Here is a 13,530-nt window from a genome sequence, read left to right as displayed (position 1 = left end):
TATTTACATATTTAACATCTAAAACTTTAATATTACATATATACCACCCATAGTTCATTTTCATATCAAATATGAGTGGTAGAAATGAAATATATGAGTGGTAGGAAAGAAATATAAGTGGTATATTTGATATTAAAATAATATAGGGTGGTATGCATGTAATATTAAAATTTTGGATGTTAGATATATAAATAGAATGTTATAAAGTGGTATGTATGTAAATTTCCCTATATCTTTTATTAGCCAACCAAACAGCTGAAAGCAAATTCACAGGATAAGGCGAGGGGCGATAAATAATCTCAGCCACAGATTTTCCTTCTCCTTCCAATTACCATCCTCGCACTCTCTTCCAAATTTCTTCAAACTCCAAACCAGATGTCTTGCAGAGCTAACTCATACAATCTTCCAATCTTACACAAACTCTCCACAAAATCTCCCAATCCCTACCATTCATCCAACCCAACTTTGAACTGCAGATCCCATTCCATAAGCAGCCATGAAACTCAAACCTCTTCACATCCCACCAATATCTGCAACATCAAGTTCCAAACTCTGGAAAACTGCAAGCTTGGTATAGGCAGCTACCCTGACTTTGAATACGACGCCAATGGCGGCATCGGCTCTGCCACCGGGAAATTTAATGGCTTTAATCCAACGGAAGACATATTTGCACTTTTTGACCTTGAAAAGCTGTACATACCACCGTTGACAGGCGCAACGACGAGGTTTCTAGGCCTGCCGCTGCCGCCATTTTTGAAGATTGACATTGCTCCTGAGAGATTTCAAGGAAGTATCAATAGGGCAAGCGGAAAGGTAAGGATGGGCTCATTTGGTTGCTTATAGTTAAAAAAATTCAGTTTCCAGTCAATTTAGTGGAGTTTTAAGAGGGTTTTTGCAGTTTAAAGCCAGTTAAAGGCATCTCCAAATGAAAATCCCATTTTTCGCTTCAAAATGAAGTGAAACTAAAAAATGCCATAGTCATCTCCAATCGAACTCCATTTTCAAGAAACCGTCTTTCTCCTCTTTTGCGTGTTTTTTTCGCAAATCCGGTAGAGACAGAACACACTATTCACCCGCAACCAAATAGCGAAAGTTTTGCCTTTCAGCTGGAGCTCCCGAGCGATGCCATTCATGCGTTTGGAATTCGGTTGGAGAAGGCCTTATGATTACTATATACATCCATTCTTATAGAATGAACAACTTTTTATCACTATTTCAACCTAGTAGTGGCTAAGTGCAGGTTGAGCTGCAGTTCAGGGCGAAATTCTGGTTTTCAATTGGAATCATTTATAGGGCGCCTGCTTTGATGGTTGAGACTATACTGACTTCAGAGGAATCAAAGGGAAGCTTAAGAAGTGGGAAAGGGGAGAGATTGGACAGAGAAGGGAAATGCAGGTTGGTGGGAGTTGCAACTGTTGATCCCATTGATGATGTTATAATGAACTCCTTTCTTAGTCTTCCAACTGAGTGCATTGCTGAACTTAGTGCTCAAATTTTCATAACAACAGCTGGGTAAAGCTCCTATGAAGAATGGCATTGTCAAACACTTTGTGTTGTTGTAAATGAATTTGTAGATTTTTTACTATTATTTTGATTTTTTCATGCTGTGTTGAGGGATTCAACATGGTTTGCACCTTGAAGAAATGAAGGAGCTATGAACTTCTAAGGAAATTGGTTGGATTTTGAGTTTTATATATTCTGTTTTAGGGTATACAGATGGAGATTCTCTCTAATTATGATGATTAATTGTGAAGGTGTAGTTACCCCAATCTCAACTGCACAATTCAGTTAGAGCATTGGAGTTTGATTCCATCAATATCAAAATAGTTTTGAAAAAGAATGGTGGAATTGATACTGTTAGACCGGTCTAGTAGGTCCACATAGGACCGGCTCAGACGGACAAAGGCGGAAGAGTTCCGCCTCCCTGTATGCGCCGACCAAACCTCTTCAGCCAATAGAGCAGTTTGGGAAGGATTTTTGAGGGAGTCAGGAGGGAAATTTAAATGTAGGGATTGTTTAGAGATTTCTTTTGGATTGTATGCATTTTTTTTTATTGTATGCATTAAATAGTTTGTTTTCTTAGGATTAGGGCAACTTGAATTTGATTGAAATTTGAGATCTTTTAATTTTTTTGGGCTCTAGCAGCGTCTAGAGATTTGTGAGAGAAAGATCATCCTCTCTAATAGAGGATCAATTTTATCTTGGTATGTTCCTTTTTTTGTTTTCGTTGAGTTTGGAAGTTTTTTTCTCTATTTTTCCGAAATTGATAGGAATTACTCTAAAATATCAAGTGTTTCCTATCATATACCAATCATATAAAGTGTATCGGCGGCTTTGATGTGGGTGACTATTTCACCTGAGCAACTAACATTATATTAGAATTTAAAATTAGGCTAATCAACTTACATTCAAATATTCAGAAAGATTTGATCGGTCTAATCCTTCTTATTTCCTAACTCATAGAAACATAAGGACTGGCTAGAAGCTGATAATTTGAGTGAAATAAAAAAGAGTTTAGAAGTTCACAATGCTGGCTACAGATCTTTAATCAGCGCAAAAATTAAGTGGCTTGCATTTCATTTCCTTCATTTTCTTTCAATCTAAACAAAGCCAAATGAATCATAAAGGGCCAGTCATAAAAAATTTACCATCCAAATTTATTATGGAAGTCCTGCTCGCCTAAATTTTAGACAAATCTGTTCACTCATCACTTAATTTTGATCAGTGATGATGATGACATTTCCTACTACTCTTTCAACAGGACTATAGAGCCCTACATGGGGTCCTGGTTGGGTACCCATTGGGCACCCATGCTCTGCGCTGGCGGGCTTTGCCCACCCACACCCACACCCACCTATGGTGACTTTCCGGATGTCATACCCACCCACACCCACCCACTTTCCAAGCTTATTGAATGCAGTCTGTCATAAAATAATGGCCTTGAGATTTTTTGACATTTTCTCTGACTGCAAACTTTCAAGCCACATATCAAAATTTATCATGGTCGTGACGCGGTTCAGTGTTGCACACTGTGTAGTAAGGATTATTATAATATATTGCATGTATATGGTGATTAATATTATAAATTGGTTCTCTGATGTTGAGTATCCACCCATACCCACCCACGAGGCTATGGGCGTACCCATACCCACCCATGCCCATTGGGTATGGGTGGGTACATGGGTGGGTGTGAGTATGGGTACCCAATACAGGGCTCTGCAGGACAAGTAGTTCCCAAATTTAAGAAATATAATTGCGCTCTTTGGAAAACTTCGATGGAGTCCTCAAAGCAATAACAACTCTACCGCTTGCCTCTACTCAATATACTAACGGCTGTTAATACATGTCCGGTATTTTGAAAGGCGTTGCACTTAAAAAAGTGCTCTTTTGAGTACCAAATAATTTCATTAAACATTTAGGGTTTGTTTGACAAAGGTGCAATTTTTTTATAAAAGAGAAATAAAATTGCTGTAAGAAAATATTTTTTTTGAAGTCTGTTGTAAAAACCGACTTCCTGATATAATTTTCTTAAAAAAAAAAAGCAAAAAATAAAGACTAAATACTGAAAAATAAAGTAATAAAAAACTGTCCGAAACAAAACCTTACACATCATATCAGATTATTTGACAAATTTAAAGGATCAATTATGAAAAGAACACTCTCAATAGCATAAAATTAAGGCTTCATTTAGGACAGCTTTTTTATTGCTTCTTAAAGCAACTTTTTAGGACAAAAATTTTAATTTTTATAATAAAAAGCTGCTTTAAAAAGCAGTAAAAAAATCATCCCAAATGAAGTCTAAATCTATACTATTAAGGAGTTGTAGAGCACAGATCTTTTTTCCAGGCTCAAAATCAAAAGGCATACAATGAAAATGGGAGAAAAAAGGATGATAATTTTCTTGAGACAAAAAAAGATAACAGTTCTGAAGCCAGCCAATGATTCAAAGCACGAATGGAAATATTAAATTTTCAATACATCCAAGCAAATCAAATAGGAGGCAGCAGGCCCTGTTTTCTGGAAAGAAATAAGAGTTTTAAAAGCTCTATGTAACAGAGACAAACAAAGCACAATCTTTACAGAAACTCGTCCAAGAATTAGGGCGAGCAGAAACAAATCGAAGCACACGACTCGGGCAGGATAACAAGTCTACTGCCTAAACCCTAAAGCAAACTTAATCAAAGATAAAACAAATAAGCAGACAATAAAGAGCAAAGAAAAGCTATCATGGAACGACCCCAAGATCCTTGAAGTATTCATGTTGCAGTGCCTGTCGGGCTGTGATTCTTTTACTTGGTTCCAATCGGAGCATTTTCTGAAACAGCCATAAAATCAAATGAAAACTGATAGAAAAATGGAAGTTTTATTGGCTCTAAATAAATGAAACCTACTAATCTAATTTTGCATTAAACGACTAGCTTAGCATTTTATGTACTGTGGGCTCCGAAAATTCGACCTGCCCCGGCCTCTCCGCGGCAGTCTCTTTTCTTATTTGTGTCTACGACGGCGGAGAGTTTTAACAATTTTAGGTTTCGGGTGAATTTTCAGAAGGCAAATCTTCTTGATAGAGCTGTAAACTGAGGACCATAGCTCATTCATTTCAGTAATGGAATGCCTTCTCTTTCAGGAAGGTGAAAAACAAAGGCAAGCATACAAAGCTGCTCCCTTCAAGGTTATGTTATGTGTTAGGGGGCATTGTTTGCCTCTTAGATTTCTTTTCTCGAGTAAATTTACCCCCCAAAAAAAATCACTTATCAAAAAGTTGGATAATTATGTATTGAAGAATTCCATTTCCCCGAATCCACTTATGGTTGCAACTTCAGCGGCTTGTGATACTCATGCTTTCTAATTACCGGGATGGAAAGAAAAATAGAAAAAGCCTGGTCACTTACAGATAGAAGATCAACTCCTGCAGGCTCAAGGTTTGGAACCACTGTTGCTAGATCCTGAAGAATATATAAAGTCCATAAGAGTTATTTATATAACGAGGACAAGAACTTACATAGGCGCACATGCAAAAAAAAAAAAAAAACTCAGGTCGGAAGAAAGGGAGGTAGAGAGGGACAGAAGAATCAGGGCAGAATCAGCAAGGGAAAATGGGAGGTGGTGGAGAAGGCGGAGAAATTCTGTAAGAAGGTTGCTTAAATGGAGAAACAGACACATTTAAAACCCATACCTTAGATGGCCACTTGGGGAAAGCAGATTTAAAGTCAGGCAAGGAAGAAACACCTGGCCAAGTTTCTTCAGTTGGTGTTCCTAAAATTCTACAAGATTACAGCTTCAAAGAATTAGTAGATTTAATAGACTACATTCAGTAATTAAATTATATCAATTTTGATTAATGAGCAAACCTGAATATCTTGAACAATTCATCAATCTCTGAATCTCCAGGAAACAATGGTCGCTGATTGACCATTTCAGCAAAAATACACCCAACTGACCACACATCCACCGGGGTAGAGTATTGTCGAGCTCCAAGGAGGATTTCTGGTGCTCTATACCAAAGTGTGACCACCTTACAGAAGATCAATAAGAGTTGGTAAGAACTGCAAGTTACAAGGCTGTTGGATGAAAATGGAAGTATCCTCCAAATGTAAAGAGAAGGATGAAAGAAATACCTCATGTGTAAAAGTCCGGACGGGAATGCCAAATGCTCGGGCTAGTCCAAAGTCGGCAAGTTTCAAAGCATTAGTCCGCCGATCTATTAATAAGTTCTGCGGTTTCAGATCTCGGTGAAGAACCCTATGTGAATGGCAGTAAGCAATGCCACGGAGAATCTGATAGAGGTAAGACTGCAGGGCCAAAAAAGACGAGCAAGAAATAGTCAGGAAGATAAGAATCGTATTCTACAAGCTCTATTGTTTCTTTATCTGAGAGTTCAACCATTCCTCTGTTTATGAAGATAATAACCCAATTCCTGTAGATTGAAAATTTAACGGCTCCGCTAGGTGATTCCAGTGTATGAAGCACTACAAATGTGAGTCTACATGCAATTATTCAAAATTTATATACAAGAGAAGAAAATTATCCACAACTGAGAAAAAGGTCAAGATCCTCTTATGCATGTCTCAACTTAAGAAAATGAAGAATAAGTAATCCCTCATATTTAAGACTTAACGAAAAGGCAATATTAATTCACATCATGTTAAATTATTTTTAACTTTTGCCGAGAGTTATTAGAATCATACCTAAGAAAAAAATGTATGGTACAGTTGGGCTTCAGGAACTCTAAAAAATTCACAGTATGATCAGGTTAATATATAACAATATGATGAAATGAAAATCTATTGGCTAGGAAAGGAGACGATATTTTTATGCTTGTCATTATTTATGAAATGGGAATCACTACACCAACACCTGATGGCACAAGAATGAAAGATTCTTCTAATACAATCATCCAATCTTAGTTGAGCATCCTAAATAAAATGGGCTATTTTATGTGTAAAGAGAAAAAAAATAGTTAAGTATCCTAAACTGTAATAATTATTCAAGTAATTCATGTGTTCTTCAAAAGGCAAAGGGATCTTACTTTTGTTAAACGTGGATCTTTAGCAAAGTCCGGACATGAATCCATGTGCTTCTTCAAGTCCAAGTCCAGATATTCAAACACCAAGTATATACGTTTCTCACTGTGAACTACATCCTGCAACCTGTTATATAATAAGCAGGTGACGTAACTGAAAGGAGAAATCTAACTAAAACTATAATGTAACATTTGTATACACAGATGTTGATGCAGTACAACATAGATATTTAACAGCATATAACTACTCAAAATTCTCAATCAGCGAGAGAGGAAAAAATATCAATTGAAACATGCTATCATTTTATTTCATCGCTTGTGAGATTTTATTTCATGCTTCTAAATTAGTTAGCTTCTATCTTTCGGCAAACATTTTCGTAAAATGGAAACTTTAAATAAAGTAAAAAAAAAACCATAGCCCTCAGATGTAGAGGATATATAAAGACCAACCTCACATTAAGCCACTTGCAAACAAAAAAGCCTTTTCAAAATTGGTAAGTTCTTGATTACTGCATTTTGTTGGAGGTTTGTTGCGTAGTCAACCCTAACTGAGAACCATGTTCATAACGGCAAGTTGAATGCTCGCCTAGTGACCTAGACAAGCAATATGAGATCATAGCACCTTGCACACCTCCTAGACAGACATCATTAATAAGCTATGATGCACCAAAAAATTTTCACCATTAGTAAGCAAGTTTATTTCCAGCTACGTGAAAAGGTTGGAGTGGCTCCAGTGGAAGATAAGATTAGAGAGAGTTGCCTTAGATGGTTTGGTCACATTAAATGGAGGCCTTCCGATGACCCGGTTAGGAAAGTTGAGGTATGAGATTTGACTTATGTTAAGAAAGGTAGAGGTAGACCTAAAAAGACTTGGTTAGAAAATATTAGAAATGATCTTTCTTTATTAGATTTAAATGAGAATTTGACTTTTAACAGGACAATGGTGAAAAAGAATTCATGTAGCCGACCCAAAGGCTTGATGTTGTTATTGTTGTTGTTGTAGTAAGCAAGTTTATTTACAACCATTCATGATGTAGAGTTTGATAAGTTCAAAGAAAATGAAATTATTTGGCTAGTCAGCTCATGATTCACGACTACTTATTGAACTTCATAATGGTTCAAAGAATTGCAACAACCTTTAGAGGCCATGCTTGTTTCTAAAGAATGGAATAAAAGTCCACGTGCAAAAAACCACGAAGAAAAATAAGCAAAGAAAGTTATTTACAAAGATTTTCTTTTTGTCGAGGTATAAACTATGTTCCTAAGACCACGGGTTCTCCAAGATATGTACTGAGATGGTTGATGGTTAGAAGGCTCGAGTAATAAGCTTCAACAATAAGGCAAAGTAAGAAATAACAAGGGAATTAGGGGATTAAGAAGCTCTATATAAAGAGATTTGAAAAATTAGATGTGAAAAATGGGATCATCAGTTGCATTATAATTTGCATCATACTACATATTACTTGAATCATCAATTTCATTATGATAATGACTTTCTCATAAATAAGGAGATCAAGACTAGCTTACATGGATAGGCTTCTCCTTATACCGGATTATCTAAAGGTAAATGATCATCTTAAAGATTTCATTTAAATAATGAAATGGTTGATTTAAGAGTGTAGCCTAATCATGCTAGAAAACATGCTTTCCTTATGAAATGCATTATAATTAAAATTTTATATTTATGCTTCCTTAATTTATAATCATCTATTTTTCATTATAATCTAGACTATTGGTAGGCATAATTTAAAGATGATGTAACTGAACTGCAAGCATTTGCAGTCAAAGTCATGATTTAAAATTGCGCAATATGAGGCTCGCCTTTGCGCAATTCCAATAAAAAACGCCTTGATGCTTACGCCTCGAGTTTTTTTATGAGGCTTGCGCCTCAACTTGGTTGAGGCCTTCCTCGCCTCACTGGCATGAGGCTTGAGGCTTACGCCTCATGCTATATATATTAAAACTTACATAAATCTTGAAGTAAATGCCCAACATTGGACTCTATAGGAGAGGAGGAAGGGGAGAGAGCATTTCACCATAATGATGATTCAAATAAAGAACCCCTTAGTGAGGACAGTGCTGATGACTTATGAGTTCTTATGTAATATATCATTGCTATTTATTTTTAGGCTTATGCCCTACCTTGATTATGCCCTACCTTGATTATGCAATATTCATTGATGGACAGTGCTGATGACTTATGAGCATTTCACCTATTTTTTTTTTTAAAGTTTTTCAGGCTTATGCCCTACCTTGATTATGCAATATATCGTTCATCTTAATTTTGTTATTTTGAACCTTGATACAAGCCATCAATGAATTAAAAAAAAGGAAAGGCTACCTATTGTTAGAGGTACTGACCTCAAGGTTGCCAGCTTCATTGAAAAAGAGGTTGACTACAAATTTTTGACATGTAAAGAATAATTTCCTAAAAAATTCCCTTTTAAAAAAAAATCAGAGTCAATTTGTTTGCTAAAATTGAGCCATGAAAATCTTACCTATACTCAGCAAGTTGTTATCCTTCCTACAACCTTTATCTGGAATTAAAAGAATTGAGATCAAGCAGCATAATAAGTTTTTTTTTTTTTTGTGGAAATTCCTAAGGTAGATTCACTCAATTGTAGAGAATAGTGATTGAATAGTGGTTGATGACATTCTTACTCTTGGTCGAAAAGTTCTGTTGTAGGTGGGTCTGAAAGTTGACGAAGCCAACAAATATGGATGGATTTAGCTCTCTAGTGGTAAGGAGATTGCTCCAACGACAATCCTTAAGAGGCCATTGAGGCTTACAAGGAGGTTCATGGGCCTTGGGAAAGACGGCGATGATTGTTGTGATGTAATCAAAGGCTGATGCTGTGGTCAACAAGGATTGATGGCATTGAGGTCACTCCTGGTGGTTGGTTTAGGGAGCTAGCTAGATGGAAAGTTATTAAGGTTGATTATAAATTATGTTGGTGAAGATTCTTGTTAAATAAAAGACCGACAACTAGTTTTTTGGCCATTGGTAAGAGTTGTGAATCATTTGTTTCTTGATTATCTGGAGCGTGATATTCATTTTTCTCATCAACGTTTTAATCATTGCTCTTGCAAGCAAAATTTTCCCAATAACTATATTATTGCTTCACTTTGAGGTCATATGAGAAAAGTGAGGCAGTGGGCTAATAAGGATAGAAAAGGTGAGTATTGAAAGATAAATGGGAAAGATTTAGGATATTGGAAACTAAAGTTGAGGATGACATGTACCCAAAAAAGTTACATCAACCTTTCTTGAAGACAAAACAAACACGAGTAAAAAAGATTGAAATCACTTGAGCAAACAAGTGTTGGGAGTTGTACAATGCATGTGAGAATCCTTTGATAATTAGAAACTTTTGATGATGAATATATTACGAAAATTCTTCAATCTCAAGGTGCAGAAGAAACTTAAACTACAAAACACATCAATGAATTCAATATGATTTCAAGTTAGTTGAGTTCAACTAATATCAACGTCAGCAATGAAGTTCATGTTGTAAGCTTGTTATCATCACATCTGGGGCGTTGGTGTGAGACTGTGAAGACAATCAACATATGTTCTTGGTCTACAAAGTTGACGCTCAAATAAATTTGTAACTTGAAGACTTGATCTTTTTCTACTACTTTGAGACTTTTAAAGCAAAGAGAGAGATGGCAAAGAGGGGCAACAACAACGCAAATTCAAATCTTAAAATGAAAAGTAAATCCAAAAATTGAAGCTGTGCATGATGACAATGTACTCAGACAGGTAACAAAAAAAGATAGATAGGATTCAAATCAAATCGATCAATCAATAGAAAAGATACCTTCGATGCATTAATCCTTAGTTTAGATAGTTCTAAGAAGTATTGAATCTAGGACTCCGATATGTTTTTTCCCTTTACTCGACTTAAGGATCTTGTGCCCAAAAAATTAAAAAAAAAAAAAAAGTATCTTGTGCCCAACTATTTTGCAAAAGATTATGAGAAAATTTATCTCGTTGATGATAAGCCCATGATATTTATTGATTTAGAGAAAGCATATGATAAAGTTCCAAGAGAAGTGCTATGGAGAGTTCTAAAAAACAAAAGGGTTAATAATGCTTATATTCAAGTCATTAAGGAATATACATGCAGGAGCTGTTACTTGTGTTTAAACACAAGGTGGTTTGACCATGTATTTTTCTATTTCAGTTGGATTACATCGAGGATCAGCCTTAAGCCCATATATTTTTTCTTTAGTCATGGATGTTCTTGCTAGACATTTGCAAGATGTTGCACCCTGGTGTATGCTTTTGTTAGACCGGTCCAGAGAGGACCGGTCCAGCCGGCCCAACCCAGCGGGCCGGCTCTCGTTTACCGAAGGCGGAAGCGGGCGGAACAGGGGGCAGAAGCGGCAGGAGGAAATTAGGTGGGGTCCATTGAAATTCAAATTGTTTCTTGGAGCCAAAAGGAGGGGAAATGAGGGTAATTAGGTCCTTTTGTATCGATTTTGAATTGTATGCATTAAGTAGAGAGTAAAGGGGAGGATGAGGGTTATGTGATTTTGTTTTGAAGTTTCTCTTGTTCTTCTTGTTGACTTGGGCTCTAGATCGAATTCTAGAGATTGGGAGAGTGCGATCCTCCTCTCGAATAGAGGATCCTTGTATCTTTGCTAATTTCCTTGCATCTACTAGTAAAATACAAGTTTTTCCTACGAATTTCTCTCAGTTTTCCTACAGTTTTCCGCTGTTTTCACTGTTTTTCCCGCTCTGGACAGCAGTTCCTTGGTGGATTGCGGTAAAGGAGAATAGGAAATACTTGAAATTATCAGCTTTTTGTTGATGATATTCTTCTTGTTGATAAGTCTAGAGAGGGAGTTGAAAGCAAACTTGAATTATGGATGTCAACCTTAGAGTCCAAAGGACTTCATTTGAGTTATGTAAAACTGAATATAAGGAGTGTAATTTTAATCATAATAGATGTAGGGGGGGTTGACTTTGAGCGATCAAGACATTAATAAGAGTACATATTTTAGATATATTGGATCTATTGTTCAGAGTGATGGTAAAATAGATGGGGATATTATTAGTAGAATTTAAGATGGATGGTTGAAGTGGAGAAATGCATTGAGCTTGTTCTGTGATAAAAAAGTCTCTCTCAAACATGGTTGTCAATTTCTTTGTATCTGCTGTGCAGAACCTTAAATAAGAACAAGAAAAGTGAAATTTCGGTAATTCCAAGTTGCAAAATTTCAGAAATCTAATTTTTGAAGAAAGATTACAGAATTTCAGATTTCTGGCTTTTAGAACATCAAGAAAGATGTAGAACTTCTAATATCTGATTTTAGTAAAAAAAAGGAAAAAATAATTTCAGAAAATTGATTTGGAAACTACAGAATTTCAGAATTCTAATATTTGGAAGATCAAGAAATTGGACAGAACAATAGATTGCCGAATTCATGTACAAATTTCTAGAAATTCCTCAGAAGAATTTGCAAAAGAATCACTAAAACATTTATTAGGTTGCACAAGAATTGGCAAAATTTCTGAAATACTTATTTGGATGAAACAAAATTTGCAAAAAATTTTAAAATTCTTGTTTGTATGAGCACGGATTTGCATTATTTCTGAGTTTCTTGTTTGGATAATCAAGGATTTGCAAATTTTCTTAAATTATTGTTCGGATGAACAAGGATTTGCTAAATTTCAGATATTCTTTTTTGGATTGGATTAACAAGGAATTGCAAAATTGCTGAAATTCTTATTTGGAAAGAAAAGAATTTAATGCGAAACTCCCTTCCAATAGCTGTCGTGAACTTCCCCATGCCGTGAAGCCTACCAATGTTGTGCAGATCTTGATGGAACCTCCAATCTGCTGTCTGAAAAGATTCTTGGACATGTGGAAAGAAACTCTAAATTGCGGCCGGAAGAAATCTGGAACTGCCTGAACCTGGTAGAAGAATTCCTATCCGCTGCCTGAAGAGATTCTTGGACCGTTTAGTACATGTGGGAAGAATATCTAAATGACAGCATGAAGAATTTTGGTACGTGACCAGAACTTCCGCACCTAGTTCCCAGGCCATCTTGTGTGAAATCCCAACCCCAGCCGACTATTGTGGTGAAGTAAAACAACGCTGGCTCTGATACCACAAGATATGATTTCTGGTGGTGGCTGTTGTTGTCAGTCTTGAAAAATTTTCAGCAGGCAGAAATACCCAATTGGTGGAATTCCTTGAGATGGTAGTGAGGGGATGGTGGGGAAGATAACCGCGATCCATTGCTTATGAGAAAGCAAGAACTTTGTTATGAGATGGCGCCATAACCAATTATAGAATATTGGTTAATAAGCTAGGGGAGAATGCAGAGAATCTCCAATGAGCTCTCATTCTCTCTAAAGAACCGAGGGAGTTTTCAAAATTTTAGTAACCAAAAACTGAACTCTTATTCCCCTTTTATGCCTTCAAAAAAGCTTCTAACATATTTATAATACAAACACCAATACCTAAAATACCCTTATAAGATAGGGTATTTAAAAGTGAAAGGACAATGAACAAAAAGACTCAAATACCATAATTATTAAACTTGAATTTGAAAAAAAAGCCTGAATTTCAGTTTTGTACGCATAAAACAAAAATCTGAATTATGCTATAAGACTTATGCAATGGCTATCCACATTTGATTAATATTTCTTTTGATCATTCTCAAGTTTGCTCGTTCTCATTTAGCATGAATTAACCCATAAAGTGCATATTTGAATCTTCTAACATAGACTCTGTTATGCTGGTTCAAGTAGAGCCGGCCTAGCCGGCCCGTTGGACGGCTCAATACATCTACAGGAGGTGGAACAAGTCCACCTTCTCCCATGCGTTCCGCCAAACAGAAGGGGCCCACCCCATCTAATTGAATTTCAAAGGGAATAAAGGGGGGAGGCTTGGCTTTTAGGAGGGAAATTGGATTAGGAAAGTTTGGGTATTAAAGTGCATGAGGGAATTAGGGAGTTTTATGTTTTGATTGATTGGGAAATTAGGGTTCT

The 13,530-nt window shown here is 36.3% G+C and overlaps 2 protein-coding genes across 3 annotated transcripts in view; one reads left to right on the top strand and one right to left on the bottom strand.

Annotated features, from left to right (window-relative positions):
• Window positions 1-295: 295 nt before the first annotated feature.
• On the top strand, window positions 296-1,733 carry LOC110103509. The gene is made up of 2 exons (XM_020832254.2): window positions 296-813; window positions 1,241-1,733. The coding sequence occupies exons 1-2, from the start codon at window positions 376-378 to the stop codon at window positions 1,514-1,516; spliced, it is 714 nt and encodes a 237-aa protein (XP_020687913.1). The 5' UTR covers window positions 296-375; the 3' UTR covers window positions 1,517-1,733.
• A 2,206-nt stretch (window positions 1,734-3,939) lies between these two features.
• LOC110103529 (cell division control protein 2 homolog A) overlaps window positions 3,940-13,530 on the bottom strand; it is a 24,957-nt gene continuing 15,366 nt past the window's right edge. For both annotated transcript variants that reach the window (XM_020832285.1, XM_020832286.1), the window contains exons 4-9: window positions 6,530-6,650; window positions 5,619-5,792; window positions 5,352-5,515; window positions 5,177-5,264; window positions 4,893-4,946; window positions 3,940-4,315 (exon numbers count right to left, since the gene is read on the bottom strand). In XM_020832285.1, the coding sequence (XP_020687944.1) occupies window positions 4,226-4,315; window positions 4,893-4,946; window positions 5,177-5,264; window positions 5,352-5,515; window positions 5,619-5,792; window positions 6,530-6,650 (691 nt within the window). In that variant the 3' untranslated portion in view covers window positions 3,940-4,225. The remainder of the gene's footprint in view (window positions 4,316-4,892; window positions 4,947-5,176; window positions 5,265-5,351; window positions 5,516-5,618; window positions 5,793-6,529; window positions 6,651-13,530) is intronic.

Source organism: Dendrobium catenatum, unplaced genomic scaffold, assembly GCF_001605985.2.
Source record: "Dendrobium catenatum unplaced genomic scaffold, ASM160598v2 original_scaffold_254917, whole genome shotgun sequence".
Classification (NCBI taxonomy): domain Eukaryota; kingdom Viridiplantae; phylum Streptophyta; class Magnoliopsida; order Asparagales; family Orchidaceae; genus Dendrobium; species Dendrobium catenatum.
The sequence above is the reverse complement of the archived record's forward strand: the minus strand, read 5'-3'. Positions and strand labels throughout refer to the sequence as shown.

What these genes read in the sequence shown, in the direction of transcription:
- LOC110103509 (XM_020832254.2), top strand. Translation starts at nt 376, where the DNA reads ATGTCTTGCAGAGCTAACTCATACAATCTTCCAATCTTACACAAACTC. An exon ending in TCAATAGGGCAAGCGGAAAG is followed by an intron (nt 814 to 1,240) that starts GTAAGGATGGGC and finishes GGCTAAGTGCAG; the next exon opens with GTTGAGCTGCAGTTCAGGGC.